The following is a 21,431-nucleotide window of genomic DNA, read 5'->3' as shown; positions in this document are numbered from 1 at the left end:
TAACATTCCCCTGCGCTTGTGGTGGAATTGTACCTTTCAGCTGTGGGCACACAAATTCTAGTGATGAGCGCTGTTTACGTAGTGAGGTGACAGCTTATTAAATTCCACGTAATATGGCAAGGCACAGCATTCGCTTTCTGTGCATAGAAAACTTGATATTAGCGCTTTCCAGCTGTGAGTGTCTTAAGTGTGCTGCTTTTTGCTATTTGGACATGTGTGTAAACAACACTGGATCCCTTTGTCTCTTACAAGACTAGGATCCCTTTGCATCTTACGACAGTCAAGAATCTCTCTACAGATTCACATACAGTTTGTTTCCTTTGGCCTAAATAAAGAACTATTATTATGAGTGATTATCATGATGTCGGTGATGTTTACCTAGTCAGCCCGTCCTTAATGTAGTAAATCAAACACTCTGACATCAGTGGATCTTCATTCAAGTTCACCAGATGAGGAGTCTGAAACACACACACACGCACACACACACACACACACACACACACACACACACACACACACACACACACACACACACACGCACACACACAGCACAATGTTAACTCCTGACACAATAAGCGTTTTATTAGTTTTACCAGCCCGGAGGCACATTTCCCCTAAGCTGCGCAACAAAAGCTTCTCTGCAGTGTAATTACCCTTAGTAAAACAAATTATGGCACATTTGTGTGCGTGCTGGTGTAAAGGACTGTGTGGGCGGCGGGGGGATGGGGGTGGGGAGCGGAAGACTGGAGTGTGCTGACTCACTCTTTTAGGGGAGAAGACCCCCACCGTTCCTCCGTCCTCGCGGATGGATACGCCCATCTCTGCCAGCAGGGACTCTCTGCAGACACACCGGGGGGAACAAAAGAGACCGTGAGCCACAGCGCTCATCCTGACTACTGCACCGATAAAAAGGAAAGAATGAAACCAAAGTTTCCACTGTTTCACACACGGAGTGTGTGCCTGTGTGTATGTGTGAGAGAGAGAGAGTGTGTATATGTGTCCATGTGTGTGCCTGTGTGAGTGTGTCTGTGTGTGTGAGTGTGTAACCAAAGTTTCCACTGTGCATGGGTGTGTTTGTGTGTCTGTGTGTGTAACCAAAGTTTCCACAGTGTGTGTATGTGTGAGTGTGAGTGTGTAACCAAAGTTTCCACTGTGTGTACGTGTGTGTGTGTGTGTGCGTCTGTGTGTGAGCCACAGACAAAGCGATAGAGAGCATGTGAATGAGGCGTGACCGATGAAAGAGAAGGCTGGGTGTGGCGCACCTTTCCTGTCGAATGGCCTCCGTTTTCCTGAGCTTCTCCTCCCAGGTCTCGTTCATCTCCGCGATGATCTTCTCCGTTTCCTGGGAAAGCAGAGCTGAGGTGTAAGAGAACACATAGGGTGCCCTGCATAGCAAACATCAACAACAAGCAAGTGCTCTGACACTCTAAATACCAACATGAATACTATACACTACTCACAAAAACGTAGGGATATCGGACTTTCGGGTGAAATTCAAGCTACAGTGGTATTATGCCATGAAAGCAGGGAATTTAAGTAGAAGCATGCAATGGTTATTCCATCAAACAATTTATACCTGAAAGCCGAAATCCCTGACTTTTTGTGAGTACGACTGTTATGTGCATTGTGCACATAAGTTGACAACATGTGCACAACATGTTTGGGTATTGTCTCCACAAACACTTACGTCTTGCTTGGAAAAACATTATTGAAAAAGCAGTGCAGTCTTAGCAAAGGCTTTTTTGTCAAACGCTCAATCTCTTGTGCAGCCCAGAAGTCGCCTCCAGCCTGTGGAATGTGAGAGGAATGTCCTACCTTGAGCCTCTCCACGGCCTCCTCCTTGCTGATGGGCCCGTGGGGGCCCTGCTCTTCCGTGGGGGCCTCCAGGGGCGATGTGGGGTCTGAGAGGGGAGGCGGGTGGACGTCGGACACTTCCATGGCACTAGAGGAGCCGGCAGTTACCCGGGCCAGACTGTTGCCGTCCGGGCCTGACGACAGGGACAGAAGACAGGGAGGAATGAGAGGAAGTGAGAGTGTGTGTGTGTGTGTGTGTGTGTATGTGTGTGTGTGTGTGTGTGTGTGTGTGTGTGAGAGAGAGAAAGAGCGAGAGTGAGCAAGCGAGCAATCAAAATAAAATTAAGAGTGTGTGTGTGTGTGTAGCTGTGCATACATGTGTGGGTTTGGGTGTGTGAGCACACAGTGCAGAAACTTGGCATCAGTGTCTGAGCTATGCATGTCTACCAGTGCAGACTCAAACACAAGAGGAAGTAATTTCACAGTCTGTCTGCTTGTATGTATGCGTGAGCGCGTGCGCCAGCCAGTGTGCGTGTGCAAGTGTGTGTGTGTGTTTGTGTGTGTGTGTGTCAGTATCTGTGTGCTACTGTACCTGGGGCGGTAATGAGCTCGCTGAGGCCCTGGGCGAGGAGCAGCTCTTTGAGCCGGTTGACCTCCTCCTTGAGTTCTCGCACCAGGCGATGGTTGGGGTCCTCGTTAATGACAGCGTTGCAGCGGATCTGCTTGGCCCGGTCGGCATACCTGAACGAACACGAGAGTTTGAGCCGCCGGAGGAAACGAGCGCTTCAACATCCCACTTTCGCATCTCGTCTCCCGAAAAACAGAGCCATTACGTGAGTAAATGGTGGATGAAAAATAGACCAATTCTCATTCTCCTACAGCTTGTCTTCTCCTCAGAACACTCTGACAAAAAAGTGGGCTTGGGAATGTACATCATGAGCGATCCAATTTCGCCAATGTCAGAAGACAATCTCTGAGGAGGTGGTGACACTTGTGCTTTTGGAGAAGGGTGTGTGCATGTGTGCATGTGTGCGTGTGAGAATTGTACTGTGCTGACAGTACAGGAGTAGAGTTATGTGTGACAGTGGGTGTATTGTCTGCCTGCCTGTCTGCATGCATTTATGTATACCTGCATGTTCATTCATGCATCTGTGCGCATGTGTGTGTGTGTGTTTCTGGTTGTTGACAGTACCTGAGTGTGCTCAGTGTTTCATCGTAGTTGATGTCAGCTGGACTAAGAGCAGCGATCATGGCTGTGCGTGAGTTACCACCTGGAGGAACGAGAATACAGACTATCAGTACGGACAAAGCACATACAGGTATAGGTGTGCACTACACATCTAACCAACATACTTGTATTTGTGAACTCTATTCACCCCCTTACACACACACACACACACACACACACACACACACACTTACCTAAATTCTCCCTCAGAAGCCATGTTAGCACAGAATCTCGGTAAGGAATGAAGTCCGACTTCCTCTTCTTGGTGCTTTGCTTTAGGGGGGGAGGGGGAAGGAGGGACACACATTGAGATCTGGCAAATATGAGTCACACTAAATGAATAGTGAAATGCTCCATCACGGCCACTCCATGAAGAAGTGCCTCCGTAACCCCAAATCAATGACACTTGGCATAAATCAATACCCCCATCAGTGCATTAGTCTGATTAAGCTCCAGCCAAACAGGACCAGGGGTCAAGTGTAATGTGTTCTCAAGTGACAGTTGCACACAGGAATGTTGGTGGTGGGGGTGGTGTATGTGTGTGTGTGTGTGTGTGTGTGTGTGTGTGTGTGGTGGGGGGGTGTGGGGCGGGGGGCAATGGAATGTGGGATATAGGGGAGAGAGAACTAGAGGAGTGAAAGCAAGAGAGATGGATAGATAGATAGATGATGATGATCACCATTTCAGCCAGAGCAGAGATGACCTTGCCCAGCGTGGTCAGTGACTTGTTGATATTGGCACCTTCCTGTCGGATCACACAAGAAATTTTTTTTTTTAATTACAACAAAATGGCCTTTAAAAGTCAGCGAATTCCAAGAAAGTTGGATGTAAGTGCATCCCATCTGACATTTACTGTGAGGTGTGAAATATCACATCAAAGCTGGCCACCGGGACGGGTGTGGCGTCTGCGGTCGCTCGCTCGCTCGCTCACCTTTAACCTCATGCCCTTTGCTCCCGTCGAGTCGGCTCTTTCGCTTCCCGCCAGGTCAACCAGGCTGATCTTGCTCACCTGAGAAGTGAGAACACGTTAACACAAACCTCGGCTTTCACTTCTCCCGTTTCTGCTGCAACAACACTCAGCCACCATACCATGTAGCGTCCGATACCATAACAGCTGGTGACGTTTTGGACATGTTTATATTGTACAATATATATATATATCCATTCATAGCTGCAACCCAACCACTACTACTGGTTTTGGCTACTTTTATGTAAGGGATAATGTATAGAACACTGGTCATCATCGGGAAAATAAGTACCGACAGGGCGAACCGGACCCTGGCACAGAAGCAGAGAAATGTAAATAAATCAGGAGGTGTGGCTTAAATGTAGCCTGGCGTGGCGTGATAAATTTGGGCTGGCTTCCAGGCCAGATTAAACTGTTTAGTCGTGTCTGATCACCATCACCATGTTTTGTTTAGTAATCTAGGCTCTTTCTGTTTCTAGCCGAAGAACAAGATATGCCTCGCACCAGAGGAAGGCCTTGAGTGACCCCTCTGCTTCCTCCTTTAATGTGCTGTGTGTGTTACGTTCACACTAGTGGGCCAATTGCGCAGATTTATTGACACTGGCAAACCACACACCACTCCCCCAACCCACACACACACCTTCTCCGTGTCCAGGTTAGTCATCTGGTCGTGTCTTCGTTGCGTGAAGAGGATGGTGAAGACTGCATGCGAGCGACTGCTCGTCTCGTTCATGTTTGTGGCTGCCACAGTCCTGAGGAGGGGGGGGGGGATGTCAAAGCAAGTTAACACACCTACAAATGTGCGCACACACACAAACACAGAAACACACACTAGACACATAAGAGAGCCGCTTTAAAAGCAACCTTTAAAGCAACAATAAAAGTGTGATAAAGCGTTTGATTTCCTCAAAGTCCACGTTAATGTATAACCACTACGTTACGTGTACTTTCACTTGTATGACACACTGACATCGATAACTGGTGAACAAGTGCCCCAGGAGAGCACAACACCACCCAAACAGTAAGGGAACCCAGCCGTGGTAACACCATAATCAAACATTTCCTCAGTGTGTGGTGTACCTGGCCTTGTTTAGAGAGACGGGTGCGCACATCCACAATTTTTTCTTTAGCAGGTGCCAGACAAAAAACGTGTCAAAGTAGAAGTGATGGTCTGCACACTGCAATGGCTCCAAAAAGTAGTTCTTTATTATTTAAAAAGGCAACGTTTCGATCAACAGATCTTCGTACCTGGCCTTGTTGCCACAGTCCATGAGGTCAGCGATATCACTGTAGTTGGTGACGGCCATCTTGGAGAGGTCCTCCACATAGGGCCCCATGATCGGGTGCTCACGCACGCGCAGCGGCCCTTTACTCTTTGGGTTCAGCAGGTCCCTCACACGCTCACAGTAGATCTCCATATATGATACCTACACACACAGAGAAAGAGAGAGAGAGAGACAGAGAGAGAGAGAGAGAGAGAGAGAGAGTGAGAGAGTGAGTGAGAGAGAGAGGGTGACTGGTGGCTCCATACAATATGTCCCTCAAATGCCCAAATAATTCCCCCCCAAATCATTGATGAAATCAACACTAGCACTACCAGCGATGCAGGACTAAAACAGAGGTCAAGAAATGTCTGTAATCCTCTATCCTTTTGCAAAAAAATAGGCTTTTAATTTGTTGATGAACTTTCTTCTCCATTTTGTTAAAAACCTCTGCTCTGCCATGTTAAAATCCCCATCCAGTCCTTACCCAATCCACAAGTGATCTTTGTTAAAGCCCGTGCGCCAAGTTAAATTTATAATTATGATTGACACAAAATATATAGGGGAAATACATGTTTGACAAGTCGATGTATTGTTTTGTATGTTTTTCGACACATAAAGGCACAATATAAGAGGATAAAGTTGGTTATTTTCAGTACCTACTTAAAACTCCCCCTACCCCCCAAACGAACGGATTGACGTCATAAGAGTGACTCCTGCAGGTCCCTGAGAGAAATGGCGGGTTGCTCAGGTTTACAGCTGTTAGGCCTACCCGTCAGTCAAATAACTCCGCCATGACCCAACTCATTTTATCATTGAAAACTTCCTCATAAAAGTCAAATCATTAGCTTTCCAGTGGTATGATTGGTTAAGGGATTTGTGTGAATCGAGAGTTGAGGTCTTCTTCAGCTGAAGGAAAAGCAGCAAGAAGCACATAGCGCATCACATCACCTTCACGTCGTCTGAAGGAGAAAATGCGAGATCAACAGAGATTGGGTAAGTGTTTTATGAGGTTATTAGTTGTTATCCATGTTATTACTTCATAGTAATTTTTAAAACGTATTATTTTTAAGTTATTTCAAGCTAAGTTATTTTTGCCGGTAGCACCGTGTGTGCTATGCCTCGTGGTTCAGACTGGTGGTGTTCAAATTCATGATATTTTGGCACACTAATCTTTAGTAGCAGCTAGGCTAAATCAGAGACACTTATGTAGGCTACATGCATGATTTCCAGTCATTCTTGTGGGATTACTATATTATGTCAGCCAAGAACAAGATCGACCGACACTTAAAATATTTTGTCTATTTTGAACGATGTTGCTTGTCATTTAGGCATTTAGAAACTAGCTAAGATGTTGCTTGCGTTGCGTTGTCTCCATAAAATGAACTCCCGTGCATCCTTTTTGTCGAGCAGCTAATCTGTATTTTATTGTCAAATAAACCTGTTATTCCGTCGAAATATGTAGCACAATTTCAATAGCAGGCTAATTGTTTGTAGGCTGCTGTGGCATCTTGCTTGTGAGCTAACCTAGCTAGCAGTTTTGTGGGTGTGTGTTTTGCTCGTGCATGTCGGTTCACTTGGTAGCATCGGTGGCATCAGAGACCACAACAACGAAATTGTAACTCTCTCACTGTTAATCGAGGTGAGCAAACTAATCACTGAAGTTATGGTAAGATCCCTCATCTAATGTCATAACACTCCTGGCTGTTGAAATGGGCACGTACAGCTCGCTAATACTAATAGCAACAGAAGCAAGCTAGTGCACGTTTGCATAGTTAGGATCATTATGCTGATTGTTTGCTCATTCAGTCCCAATGGATTATAACACGTATTTCCCAACATTGTTTACATATAGGTTGCAAACTTAGAAAACACGTGGGGAATCTAATCTCTCCTACCAGCATGATTAACGTATTAGCTATCCAGCTGGTTTCAATCAGCAGCGCAGCTGAGTAGCTAAAATAATGAAAATATGTCGGAGGAGATAAAGAAACGATGCGATAATGAAAATGTCAGGAGAAAGAGCAACGCTGTATGCTGCTACCAACTAGTGCAGTGCAGAGATGTAGGCAAGTCTACAAACATGGTAGAAGTAGCCTTCTAAAGAAAAGGGCTTCTTTTTTCCCCCATTAGAAAAAAAAAAATCAGATCAGCAAACCTGTTACTGCATTCAATCCAGAATGCTAATAAAGCAGCCACTGATAACAATTTTAGTGAAAAGTGTGATGGTGTTTAAGATTATGTGTAAGTGACATATAATAAAACTAAACAACCTATTCACTACCATGCTTGTTTTTTTGCTTCTGTTATTTTAGATGGCACAACTGGTGGAAGCAGCCAACTGCAGGACATTGGCAACCATATGACCCCATGGACTATGATGATGGCATGAATATGGAAGATGGGAAGCCTCTGAATAAAGAGAAAGACAAGGATGTCCTGAATGTGCAGAGTAATCTCACCTATCCTTCTTTCTTGAATTTCCCCTTAGTGGTCAATAATCTATTTTACAGACATAAACGTCATTTACACCCCATCATCTGCTAGGTTTAGATGGACAGATGGACACACGTAGGCCTACACATATCAGCTGTGCTGGAACGTACATCACGTATCTGGTGTGAATGTGGCGTTATGTGTAACACAACTGTAATATATTGTATAAAGTATGATTTCATAAACATTTGTATTTACAGTTACTGTCTTCCCAGTAAGCACAAGAACGTCTGCAAGGCGTCTTGCAGATGTGTTCGAAAGGTCTGCTGGACGGCTGCAAGATATATTCTAGAGAGCGTTTGCTCATCTGGCAGACGTATCTGATACGTCTTGCTAAGTTCTTCAAACAGCGTTTAGCAGCCGTATCCCAGATGCTCATCAATACGTCATAATAGGACATCCATCTCCCTAACGTCTTCCAAAGATCTTATAAAGGTATTAAATATGATAAAGATCTAGAACTACGACACACATTCTCAGTGAGATGCCGCCGCTGTTTGTAAGATCAAAATAAGACGTTCTAAATGGAACGCGATGTAATTAAGCTGTTCAGATCTTTTCCAGGCGTCTCGGAGACGTATTTGTCTCTATTTGTGCTGACTGGGTTAGTTAATTCAGCCTTCTGATAATCTCCCCATTTCCACCAGCTCTAGGATGCATCTAGTATGCATACCATTTTTTTTAATTCTTTAAATTGACCTTTACATTTATAGTAATGATCCATGACCTAGTCAAGTTTGGGTATATCATGTGAGTGCATTTGCATCAACCTTCCTTCATAGGTAAGCTCCCATCCTTGAGGAGCTTCAACCCCACATGTATTGTAAAATAAATGCTCTTAATTTTGCTCTTCATATTGCAATCTTCAGTCAATAAACAATTTTTCTTTAAATAGAATTTATGTTTTCTGTGTATTGTGTTTGAACTTCTGTACACATTTTGTTTCCTGACTGCCAGCCAGTATAGCTTATTTTCTGTTTAAGTTAGGACAAGTAGTCAGTAAATAGCCCCCTTGCTACTTTCACACAATATGACAGCTTGTGATCAGAATTATTATTATTATTATTGCTATTATTGATCTTGGCCAATTAAAACATTTGTACATTCCACCTTCTTGAAACTGCTTGAAAATGTCTTCTGATGGCTGAAGCAAGAATGAGGGCCTCCGGATGTGCCTCCCCAGAATGCCATAGGCCCAACGTACCTGTCTGTATGCTGTGTAGTGGTATTGCCACGGATAGGGATGTAACAGTTAAACTAGATATGGACAGCTGGATTATTTTTCATATGCTGTTGCAGAATTAATTTGATTTGTTCACTAGAGTACTGCTCTGATGATAATGAAATGAATACCAAAAAAAAAATGTGAATGTGTAAGCATACTGATGACTACTAGTCTGTAGGATCATTCCTGCCTGAAGTTTGGTAGGCAATCTTGAGAACAAAGTGGGTTCATACCATGCCTCAAAGTCAGGGCATGTTTGTCTGGCAGAGGGTAATGGTCAATAGGGCCCAGAACCCACGCTTCTCTGCACAAGTTCTCTACAGCTGAGACCATGGGCTGGCAATGCCTACATAAACATTATCAATCATAACGATAAGGTAGGCTATGATAACTCCTTTCTCTTCCTCTCCAACAATCGGTCATCACTCATGGTAGCACCATGATTTGCTCATTACAACGTCTCGCACCAGTCTGACAATTATGCGCTTTTCAATGAATTGATAATAACCCGGTGTTGTGTCGAATTGGGCTACCCGTTGAGTTGCGCTACCATGCAAGTGCAGTGGAAAAGACAACGGACAATTCACTGTCATGTACAACGACTGTTAGGCTATGTGCTATCTCAGCGCACAATATTTCGCATACCGTAGTCAACCAAAATCGCTGAGCCAAAAACAAAACAAAAACCGGACATATTCATGTTGTTTATTTCATTTCACCTCTCCGTTTTGAAATAGGCTAGTCCAGCCTGTATGCACCACCTGGGATTCCTCGATTAAACATTGGATAGTGGGTGGCTGGTAGCAGCATTTTAGCTTGCAGAAACAGCACAAACGTGTCATTCAGAAATGCTAAACACAACGGTAGCACATCCTACAAGCAGCATACACTGGAGGTGCGTCCCTGGACACCGAGCGCCTGTCGGAGTTGGGAGTTGTCATAAATGCACACAAAGCGTAGTGGAAAGAGTTACGTTGAACACTAGAGGTCATATGGTGTATTTCAGACAGATTTAAATGAAGAATGAAGCATAAGGAAGGTCAGGTGAATGTTAAGAGGGAGGACGATTGGCTAAATTAGCTGTAGGCTACTTTCAAGGTGTTTTAGTGAAGGCGCATTTTTCTACATTGGATAGGCCTATTTTGCAAGTTATGCCTCCAAATTAATCTTCATGTTTGCTATTTAAAGTGTCTGAACTTTTGAGTTGGCTTTATTAAAAATTGATGAGAGTGAGAATTTGAAAAAAGTAGCTGCTATCGTTCTTTGGCCAAGTTATAGGCTACTTACCAAGACAACTGACTCCACCAGCACATGGTTTTCTTCACACCAGATATTTATATTCCTTAATGGGAATTATTTAATATTTGTGTTTAGTCCCTCATCCCTCTCATGTCTGGGATGCTCAAAATTGTATGGCTGGGTGCCATTATAGAGGTTTGAGAGAGATTTTGGATCTCCTCAGACTCAAAACTCTCCATATTGCATAATACTTAAATAGAACTTTCGTGGCAGGACTCACTCTTCTGACGTCATAACTCGGCTATGATTTTAAAATGTGATTTTGACAGAAATGGCTATAAATGTTACTGTATTGCAATTATAGTAATACTTTTAATGGTAATTATATCTTCACTGAGCTATCTAACCATTATCCAATAAATAATAATAAAAGTTTTAAGTTAACGCACGCACTTTAAGTTAGCTTGGCAGCGATCGGAGTTCATGATCCCCGGCACGGTGATGACACAGCGCCGAAAGAATGTTTTTAACAAGAACCTAGTGTGCGCAGCACGGGCAAACATCAACAGCACGACTCCTGAAGTGGCCACTGGCCACGGAGAACAATCGACAAAGCTCGTGTTTGCGTGGCACACTGCCCCAGAGCAGATGTTTAATGCCACCAGGAGATAAGGCAGGATTTGACTGGCACACGAGGGCAGGTGTGAGGGGAAATATTGATCGACTTGTATTTAGATTAGAAAAGTACTTAAGAACAAATGCACTTGTGCAAGGCAGACATTCCAAATGCACTTGTGCGAAGCAAACATTCATTCCATGTATTCTGTACTGTATGCGAGATGAGATTTGAAATAAGATACTGGGAATGGCCCTTGTGTGCAGTTGTCACATTCAACACCTCATCCTGAAACTCAACCCCCTCCCCCTCCCCCTCCCCCTCCCCCTCCTTGTTGTTACTGGCTGAGCTTCCCACTTCCTGGTTCTTCCAGTCAGGTGGGAGCAGAGCTGTGTATGTGTACATATATGCACATGTGTGTGTGTATGTGTGTGTATGGGTGTGTTATGTGTTGTGGTGAGGCCCGTGGCTGCTCTCTCACCTCCACTGAGAAGGACACGTCGGGGTCAACATTGTCCACAATGCGCTTGAACAGATCCTCACATAGCTGCAACAAGAAAGTACAGACATAGGACTGTTACATCAGCGTTTCACCAGCATTGCACCAGCTGAGAACAGAACGTGACAGAACATGAGGGTCTTAAAAAAAACACCAGAATCTTTCCAAAAGTAATAAATGGGTGAAATAAAGATGTTTTTGAACAAGAAGATTTGATCTTGAAAAATCAAATGCACTGATACACAGAAGGCCTTGTACATTAGATTGGTGCTTCACAAAGGATGGCTTCACGAGGCTTAACCTAATATAGACTCAGACGTTTCAGCATCAAGTAGTCACGTTACGTCTACTTGTTCAGATCATGTTCCCAACAAACATGTAACAATGTGGCTTTTGCATATTTATAAATTCGGTATTTCTCTAAAAATACATCTGCTTGCCTGCTTTAAATATCAGTTACTACACAGCTGCATGGCTCTATACATAGACATTAGCTATTTATGTGCCCTGTGAAATACAACTCCCATGATTCCCAGGGTCAGAGTACTAGTCTGCCAACAGGAAGTCACATATTTCAAGGCTGAATGTCAACATACAAATTGCTCACAGACTTGGCCTACTTGTTTGAGCTGCCTAAATGGTCTGATTGTATTTTGCATGGAAGCCATATCCAAATCTGAACCTGTGCCACAATATTTCCAAATTAAATGACATGCAGTAAGTAGGCAGCAAACATAAAAACCTCAGCCAACCAAAGTTAAAGTATGTCTCCTGTTCAACTCAAAAAATCCAAAATCCCCTTGCACAGCCAATTAAGTTGGGTCGTTGGGTGCTGGTGACTTGCAGGTTCACGATTAATAAGAAAGAAAAAAGGATCACCATTGCGTTGCTCAGTAATAAAATCTTAAAAGTGTAGTCCAATGGTGTGCGGTGATCCTTTTTTCTTTTTTATGTCTCCTGTTTGTTTGTTTTCCCATCTCCCTCTCTCGTGCTGAGGTACCTGTGGAATGATGCCCTGCTGCCCGGGTTCCTGCTTGCCCATCATGGTGTAGGACTTCCCCGACCCCGTCTGGCCGTAGGCGAAGATGCACACGTTGTAGCCCTCGAAGGCATGCAGCAGCATCTCCTCGCCGATGTCCAGGTACACCTGCCTCTGGGAGGCAAAACATGGGTCCTCCGCCTGTGGTCAGCGAGAGGGAACATCAGCAAAGGACAAAGGACATCACCAATGGACACTGTGTATCATAGTCTCCAGGGATGTAGTGGAGGCTAAACGCAAGTAAACGCAGTTTAGCCACCTCTGAAATTTCAGAAATAGATTTTATCCATCTCTTATAAGAGTATGCCTGCATGTTTTTTTCCCCAATTGCAACTTTTAACATCGAAAAATTGCACTGCATTATCCACATTCACAATATGTACTCATCAACAACCATTTAGTACCGTTGGTATTGTTATAAACATTACTCAATAACCTCCACCATCATCAAACATGATTTTTAAAAATCCGACAACATATGGTGCAGTCCACCTCACCGTGGCGTGTTCACAGAACTCATAGTTTACCCACCTCTTATGTTACGACTACATCCCTGAGTCTCGTGTATTCAGGATGCTTACTTTCATGATTGAATCGTGTAATTTAATACCACGTGAGTCACTGTGAGAAGTCACTCTGAGTCAGCTATGAGAAGACAGACAGACAATCAACGGGAGGAGTTTCAACGGAAGGGTTGCTCACCGAGGTGTGTGACCAGTAGGAGTAATCAAACGTGAAGTTCTTGGAGTCTTTGGGCTGCCTGGGGTTAGAGATGCCTGCCCATGGAAATAATCTGGATTATAATCTCATTTGTAACACAGATAAACAAAAAGTAGCTTTACTTACTGTAGACATAAAAATAAAAAGTTCAGAATTCAGCCCTTAGCTGACTTTCAAAGTTTGCATAGTATGTCTATTTAGCATTTAAGATTTTGAGAATAATCTATAAGAACCCTTTGAAACCAAGCATACTTAGCTTCAAATAAAACAAATAATAAAACACCAAAACATCAGGCAAACTTGGTTCGTAATTGTGAGGCCTTCTGTAGATATCTGTCTGGTCTGCACGAGTTCTCTCTTTCTCCAGAGGTTCCCTAACAAAGCCCTCTCTCTCTCCGCTGGCTATAATGGGACATGCTGAGTAGGAGGGCTTGCTGGGCCTCGGTCCCACATCTAAGGGGCGGTTAAAGGAAACGCGGGGCGGCGGCGGCCTCCATCGAGTGAGAGCAGACCGCCACCGAAACAATGGCGAAGCCCCAGCCTTGGCCTGTCAAACATCAGCGTGTTTGTACTGGAGGGAGGTCAAGCCAAACAGACTGCCAGCTGAGCAGATTCTTTAGATAGGGAGAGCGAGAGAGAGAGAGAAAGAGAGAGAGAGAAAGCGAGAGAGACAGAGAGGGGGAGAGAGAGAGAGGGACAGAGAGAGAGAGAAAGAGAGAAAGAGAGAGAAGAGAGAGCGAGAGAAAGAGAGAGGCAAAGGAGGGGTGGGAAGCCCTGGGTGGAAAAGTGTTGTGTAACCTGAACTAGAGAGCACTCATCACACGCAGGAGCCTCACTTGGCTGGTGTGCGTTTTTGACAGCTCCGGGCCTCGGCTCGTGGAGAACAATAGACGTAAGGCAGATTAAACAGCCGAGAAGAGACTAAGGATTGCCATTTGTCTAAACTGATGGATGTGGGAGAGCGTGAGCACGAGCCCCCAAACAGAGCTCCAGGGAATAGCCACGTATTATCAGTATCAGGGCTCTCGCTTCTTAGAGGACTCAGTGCGACTGACAACAATGGGGCTATATTTATACGGTCCACAACGCATGCTCAACACAACACCCACACTGTGATCTAATCTAATGGGAAAATAGGCAAACAGCTCGGGAAACAAACCGATGCCAAACATTTCACAAAGGCAGGCCAACGTAGCATGGGGGTGTGTGTATGTTTGTGTAAGAGTCTCTCTGTGTGTGTGTGTGTGTGTGTGTGTTTTGCATTTCACTCACATGTGGATTTCTCCTGCATCTGGATGACACACTTGGCCGCTCGATTGGTTTCACGAGAGTTAAAGGGCCGGACCCGCACTGCCACCTTCACCGAGGCCGACGCCATATTGGCCTCTGGCATTCCTGTCTCTCCTCTCGTTCTTTCTCTCCCTAGAGCACAGAGAGAGAGAGAGAGAGAGAGAGAGAGAGAGAGAGAGAGAGAGCAGATGTGTAATTATTGTGGCAACACATTAAAGAAAAGACATTACAGATAAACTTTGCACAACCCAGCGAAACAGAATGCACTTTATACAGAAACCCTTTGATGGAAAATCCTTTGCTTTTGCTGAAAGCCGGCGCGGCGCACAGCCCAAATACCCAGCCACGTCAGACAGGGCGGCGGGTAATGTGCGTTCTTTGGTCTTTTCATTGCAACCTGAGGCAAAAGCAAAGCCGGAGCCAACTTCAAAGTAGCCACGTCAATTCGAGGCCAAGCTCACCGGCCTTCGTTTGTCCGACACTCCGCCAGCCCTTGCACTCGCTTGCACCCTCGTACACTCCCTCCCTCCCTCGCTCGCTCACTGAGATACTAATATTTCCCGTCATTCTTCTCCGCCTGTCTGCCACTTGTTGTTGAGGGCAACAAACAGGTGTTCCCAGCTTGAGAGACGACTAGGTCAGAGAAGCACTCCACTGATGCAAGCTCTTGCAAAACCTCAGCATGGGATGATTGAACAATTACTCAACAGTTCTGTCTTTTAAAAACAGTCTCAGTCTCAGGGCAGGTAGTAGCCTCGTGAAGGGGGTAAGACAAAAACACATCTAGAAACAATCTTCCTAGAAACTCTCACCTACACAGTAAGCATGTGGACGTCCTAAGCAGATGATGTATGCTGATGTGACATAACTCTGGCTACTTGTTTTGGGAGGATCACAGGGCCTGCTGGGTGACAACAAGAAGGTGTCATCATTAAGAGACCAGTCCCTTTGGAATGTGCCTGTGGGTATGGACGACTCCTTATCTCCAATTCCTGAGGAACAGCCCTGCAGAGAAAAAAGCGGCCGTCTAAAACAAGTCCGGCGACGCCCTCCTAATGCAGACAAGACGGTCTGTCCGCAAACAGAGCATGCCTGCATGGCACGCATAACAAACATAACAGGCATAGCTTCCACAGGCTGGAGCAGCCACAGCCTTACGCAACAGCAGCAGGTGACCGAGCGAGCTGGCGAGCGAGAGGCAGAGCCCTCACCCCATCCACACGCCTCTTGCCATTCTTTCTTTCCACAGACAAATACTACAGCTGATGTGTGTGTGTGTGTGTGTGTGTGTGTGTGTGTGTGTGTGTGTGTGTGTGTGTGTGTGTGTGTGTGTGTGTGTGTGTGGCAGTCAGCGCACCTTCACCGTAATCCTCTTCATGTGGGGAGAAGTCATAAGGAGCTTTGATCATGCAGTGTAAAGTCTGCTTTTGTGTAGGCAACAGCAGTAGAATTGAGCCGGTACAGGCTATGATGGCGCTCAACTGCGCTCGTCTGGGAGGACCAGATTAAACGTGGTGTTTCAGGCCTACACTTCACTGACACAGTAACTGTTTACAAATGCTAATATTTCTAATTGCCATGCATAAACTTTGTGCAAAGTTAACATTTAGCTGACTTTGGGATTAGAATACTTCAAAGTAATATGTCAAAGTAATATGTCAACAACATTTGAAAAAGTTGTGCTTTACCGATTATTCTACCACAGCAATATGTTTACATTTGTGTCTGTGTGTATATCCGAATAATTCTGTAATCAACGTCTATTCTAACAGGTGGAGGTGGCCCAAACATGGCTACATATAGTCACTACTATACACACTGTATTATCCAGATCCAGATCATTCCAATTTACAAACAGTCCAGCGCACACTGGAACACATTATCTTTCTCTAACAGCTCCTGGTACAGCCTATACAAAAATCATTTGCATAGCAAATCAGCCGACCACTACTCGTTTCATTCTAGTTCCACAGGCCTGCGATCAGTTCCGACACGAAGGAAAGAACGTTAATTTGAGTTTGATTATGTCCCGTCTTTATCTCTCCCCCAAGTGTCGCCCTGGCACCGGACACGGCTGATCCACTTTCATAGGAGAGCGCGCTCGGTGAAGCGCCCGGCCTGTTTGTTTACCCCGGATTCAGATGACTGGCACTCGTTGCTCTTTGATGCCTCTGCCAGCGCTTGTTCTCTGCCGTCCGTGTAGTGTTAGAGACATATTAGTGGTGAGTGCGGCGAAAACAAGAGTCGAAAACACAGCAGCCAATTACATGGCGAGGCACTCAGTCCCTCTCTAAGGGGTCGGCTAAGGGGGGGGTGGGGTCATTTTAAGATGTTCGGATCATACTGATGTGTTTGAGTGAAGCTAGGCATACGAAATGAACTCAGCATGTCAAAAAAGCTTGTGCTCGTGGCGATGACACATGAAATAGGCCTTTTTGCTAAAAATATTCCACATGAGTGATTCCAGTGTCTGCAGGACTTGAAAAAGAGGTGGGATCGAAAAACAGCAAAAAAAGAAGGGCCCTGTGCAGAAAGAAAAGAGAGAACTGAAGATGAGAGAGAATATCAAGTGAGAAAGAGAAGAGGGGCATACAGGGAGAGAGAGCGCGCGAGGCAGGGAGAGATCCTGTGAGTCAGCTTGAGGAATGTACCTCATGCCTGTTATTATGTCTCCCATGTAATAAAAGCCTCGTCCAGCAGACGAGACCACAAGACGGGGAAACGGTTCGCACACAGCGTCGTGTTCTACAGCCTGCAAGCAATTCAGCTGAAGAACAGATTTAAGGAAACCACGCAAAACCACGTTTCAAACCTACCAGGGCTGACAAACCTGCAAGCACCTTGTTAGAGGATAAACAGAATCACATGGAGATTAAATGACGTTACATGCTGCATTGGCGCATGCACACACACACACACACACACACACACACACACACACACACACACACACACACACACACACTCTTCTCTGCAACCCAGTGAAAGACAACTGAACTTCATGATACGTTCAAACTATGTTAAGGCTGCTTTGTTGTCTGTGGTTGGAAATCAGACCCCTTAAAACTGAGAGTGCAATCCGGCTTTCACAGGGCGACTAATTACATGAAAATAAAATAGCTACAAAACATTTCAAAGAGCTGTTCAACCACTAGCCTAGAAAACTGACTTCATGGGGAGGAGATGACTTACAAATGCCCCTTTAGAGACAAAGGCCTCCACTGGGAGCCTATTGTACATGTGGAGTGCTATAGTCTCACTTCACTGATTTATCTTCACTGCACAAATAGCCTAACCTGTCTCACAAATGCTAGAGGAAAAATGCAAGACAGTCAATCATCAATGAGCAAGAGACCACAAGAGACTAGTTTTAGTTGTAAAAACATCACCAGACTAGATCACCTGTGAGCTACCTTCTATCAGATCACCGGTCACATGGTTTGGTAAACACAATGATGATGAAACGGCCACTCATCAGTGTAAACAAACCAGATGACGGCCTTCAACTAGGATATGTGGTCGTCGACGATACCATATCTCTCAACTTTAAAGTCTTTAAGTCAATCAGAAAAGTCGTTAAAAGTCAATGAAGTCTGTGCTTCTGCTGAACTAGAAAAATAGGCTGTAGGCCACACCAGTGGCATGTTAAATAGATAGGGCACGCAGTTCTACTATTTTTAAGAAACGTTGACAAACACACAGAACTTCGTGGAGTAGATGTGTGATTTAGTAGTCTGCCTGTGATTTAGTATGGGTCTACATCCTAATTGAGAATTCTGCTCACAATTTTAAAACAGTTTTAAAGTAATCGTGCCCTCCCTTTCCATTACACGGACGACAGATAGAGGGAGAGAGAGAGCGAAAGAGATTCCAGATGGATGATGTAGGAGTTAAAAGTAGGATACTTACCAGTTAAATTATCTTATTTCCTGCAATAAATGCTCCTGGTGATTGCAAAACGACCAAATCCCAACTCCAACTGCTTTAAAAGTTTGAAAAGCTCGAATAACTACAGAGAAAAACTTCAGAAAATACTCTAAAGCTTTGCCTACCACCTGCCCAGATAATTGGCAAGCGGATCACTGCTCTCGACGACGGAATAAAAAGTTAAGTCCAGTCAGTTTTTTCGGGTTGCCCATACATCAGACATGAAGTGAAAGTACACCAGTACAGCACGTCGAAGAAGAACACGACGTAAACTTTTGTAAACTTTAAAACACGCTGTCTTGACCAAACAGACGAAAGAAAAAGAATAGATTTTCCGTTCCACGCCTGGTCACCAAGACAAAATTCCGAACAAGTCCCCAAAATCTTTCCTTCCAAGTGACTGCCAAAAAAGTACACCGAAAAACTTAGAATGAGAAGGGCTTGGACACTCCAATAGTTGACGCGACAGTTACGTATGACCCTAAATAATAAACCATAAATAAATTTAAAGAATAAGGTGATAGATTAAAAAGTTGCCGCTGCCCGCAGCCTCGCGTGCGGCCCCGTCACCCTTCTTCCCCTGTAGGCTCCACCTCTTCACGCTCACAGGACAGCACTGCCCCTATGTCCCACATGACGTCGCTTTCCATAAAGACGAGTCACAGATTTTTTAAGAGCTGAGGCACAGTTATCTAATAGCATTTACCTCTTGGTCTAATTTGAGTTTGTAAAAACTACAGTGAAATTGCATTAGAGTAAACTAAAGTGCCTCAAAATAGCATTCTCAATATAAAAAAGTAGTGAAGTCTGCCCTGAGTCTAACTGTGTTGACCTGGCTTTCATCCATATAAAAATAAAATACTCCCAAAATAATATGGGTTAGCCTACATTGCTCTGCGAGTCTCATATTCATTGTGGTCTGGATTTATAGGAAACAAAGTAATTAGATTAAATAATTAATCATTAAAATGCAGTAGGCCTTCAAACCTGATTAGTTTAGCCTGATATGAACTATGTACTCCTATTAACACCTTACAGATTGAATTATAACACCTGATTATTGTTTTTTACATTAATTGATAACCCTTCATATCTCAAAAAGCCAACTAATTGTTCAGTTTTAGATTGGCACTAGGGTATCTTGTAAATGTGTGCTCTAGGTTCCTCTGTACTGTCTGCAGAGTTCTTCAGCATGTGGAAACAAACAGGGGCACTTTAGAAAACAAAAGAGGGAGTGTAGCAATGAAGCAAGGTCCAGTAGGCTATGTGCCAACCAGCTAGATTGTGCTTTGAATTGGATTGCTTTATTAGCATTGATACAGTCATTCAAATGTATTTATTCAGAGATAAAAACAAAACAAAAACAAGTCAGTTTTATTCCCAAAAGTTGTGTTCCCAAAATATGATGGTGTTTGTAGACAGATAACAAAGTTGCATTAAATGTGTGTGTGTGTGTGTGTGTGTGTGTGTGTGTGTGTGTGTGTGTGTGTGTGTGTGTGTGTGTGTGTGTATGTGTGTGTGTACATAATGCTCCAGCCATTTGTTAGTGATAAGAAATATGTGAGAAGTGAAAGTGTGTCATTCTAGCGATACACACACACACACACACACACACACACACACACATATGTACCTACATCTGCACGCACACAAAAATGCTCATTCAGATATACACAAGTGCAGACAAACACATGGTGGAGGCAAATCCAATATGCTGTTATGCTGCTAAGACAGTCTTGCAAAGTCTACAAGGCACATGCATGCATACGAGAAACTAAAGTTCATTTCGATCCGGTAGACTTTTGAATCCATTTATTTATTTCAATAATCTTTCATATCATATTGAGGGTTAAGTGACAGTGTCCATGTGATGAGTTGGTGCAAAGCAGCAACTTTTCCCTACCATAGCGAACAGGCCCTAATTTCTCAGTCCTACTTCCCAACCATTTCCTCTCTACTCCTCCCTTCCACACACTCTCTCTCTCTCTCTCTCTCTCTCTCTCTCTCTCAAAAAAAAAAAATAGGTAAAAAAGCCCCAAAATTAACTAAAACAAAAATAAAACTAGAAGATCACTCCAAAAGCGCAGACCTCAGCCGCCTCCTGGATCCAGACGGTGATCCAGATCACTCCCTTGGGTCATTTTCTGAAAATTTCATCAAAACTCATCCATAACTTTTTGAGTTATCTTGCAAACAGACAGACAAACAAACAAACGAACTAACTAACAAACAAACCCTCAAATTTTAGACCCATAAGCTTGATTAATTGTGACAATAAGATAATAACAAAGGTAATAAATAATAGAATGGCCAAGGTACTACCATCAATTATTCATCATAACCAAACTGGTTTCATACCACATAGAAATTTGAAAACAAATGTTAGAACCTGCATATCTCTAATACAATGGGCTAAGAAACAAAAAGTAGATTTAACCTTAATGGCGGTCGATGCCGAGAAAGCTTTTGACCGCCTTGAATGGTTATATTTATATGATGTGCTAGCTGCATTCCAATTTCCATTAGAAATTATTAATTTAATTAAAATGATTTACAAGTCACCTATTGCGTTTGTATATACCAACGGGGTCCTTTCCGATGGAGTCCAGGTAACAAGAGGGACAAGGCAAGGATGCCCACTTTCGCCAACGCTATTTGCTCTGGCCATTGAGCCAATGGCTCAGAAAATTCGTCAGTCCAAGGAGGTAAGTGGTATAGAGGTGGGTGGACAATCCTACAAGTTAAGTTTGTTTGCAGATGATCTTATGTTGTACTTGACTAAGATAGATACATCCATTACTTACCTTTTAGAAATCATAGATACATTCTCTAAAATGTCAGGGTATAAAATGAATATGGAAAAAACAGAGCTTTTGCCAATAACGGAATTGTTATCTTCTAACAAAGAATTACAAAACTTTAAATGGCAAAAAGACAGAATTAAATACCTGGGATGCTATATAAGTTCAAACAAAACAAAATTATACAAGGATAATTATCTTTCTTTAATTAATGAACTGAGATTGAGTATAGATAAGTGGATGGATCTCCCATTAAATTTAATTGGTAGAATTAATTTGATTAAAATGATATGGTTACCGAAGTTTTTATTCATTTTTCAAACAGTAC

At 43.7% G+C, this 21,431-nt stretch overlaps 1 protein-coding gene across 1 annotated transcript in view; it reads right to left on the bottom strand.

The window, feature by feature from the left end:
• The window catches only part of kif1ca (kinesin family member 1C, a), a 28,256-nt gene extending 9,382 nt beyond the window's left edge, over positions 1-18,874 (bottom strand). The window contains exons 1-16 of the mRNA XM_062536351.1: positions 18,285-18,874; positions 14,358-14,507; positions 13,068-13,141; positions 12,327-12,506; positions 11,309-11,374; positions 5,238-5,416; positions 4,630-4,741; positions 3,954-4,031; positions 3,702-3,767; positions 3,217-3,295; positions 2,987-3,065; positions 2,387-2,535; positions 1,816-1,988; positions 1,263-1,342; positions 763-838; positions 379-458 (exon numbers count right to left, since the gene is read on the bottom strand). Of these exons, the coding sequence (XP_062392335.1) occupies positions 379-458; positions 763-838; positions 1,263-1,342; positions 1,816-1,988; positions 2,387-2,535; positions 2,987-3,065; positions 3,217-3,295; positions 3,702-3,767; positions 3,954-4,031; positions 4,630-4,741; positions 5,238-5,416; positions 11,309-11,374; positions 12,327-12,506; positions 13,068-13,141; positions 14,358-14,478 (1,592 nt within the window). The 5' untranslated portion in view covers positions 14,479-14,507; positions 18,285-18,874. The remainder of the gene's footprint in view (positions 1-378; positions 459-762; positions 839-1,262; positions 1,343-1,815; positions 1,989-2,386; positions 2,536-2,986; positions 3,066-3,216; positions 3,296-3,701; positions 3,768-3,953; positions 4,032-4,629; positions 4,742-5,237; positions 5,417-11,308; positions 11,375-12,326; positions 12,507-13,067; positions 13,142-14,357; positions 14,508-18,284) is intronic.
• Positions 18,875-21,431: the final 2,557 nt, after the last annotated feature.

Source organism: Sardina pilchardus, chromosome 5, assembly GCF_963854185.1.
Source record: "Sardina pilchardus chromosome 5, fSarPil1.1, whole genome shotgun sequence".
In the NCBI taxonomy this organism is placed as follows: Eukaryota; Metazoa; Chordata; class Actinopteri; order Clupeiformes; family Clupeidae; genus Sardina; species Sardina pilchardus.
Note: the sequence above shows the minus strand (reverse complement) of the source record. Positions and strands in the feature narration are given on the sequence as shown.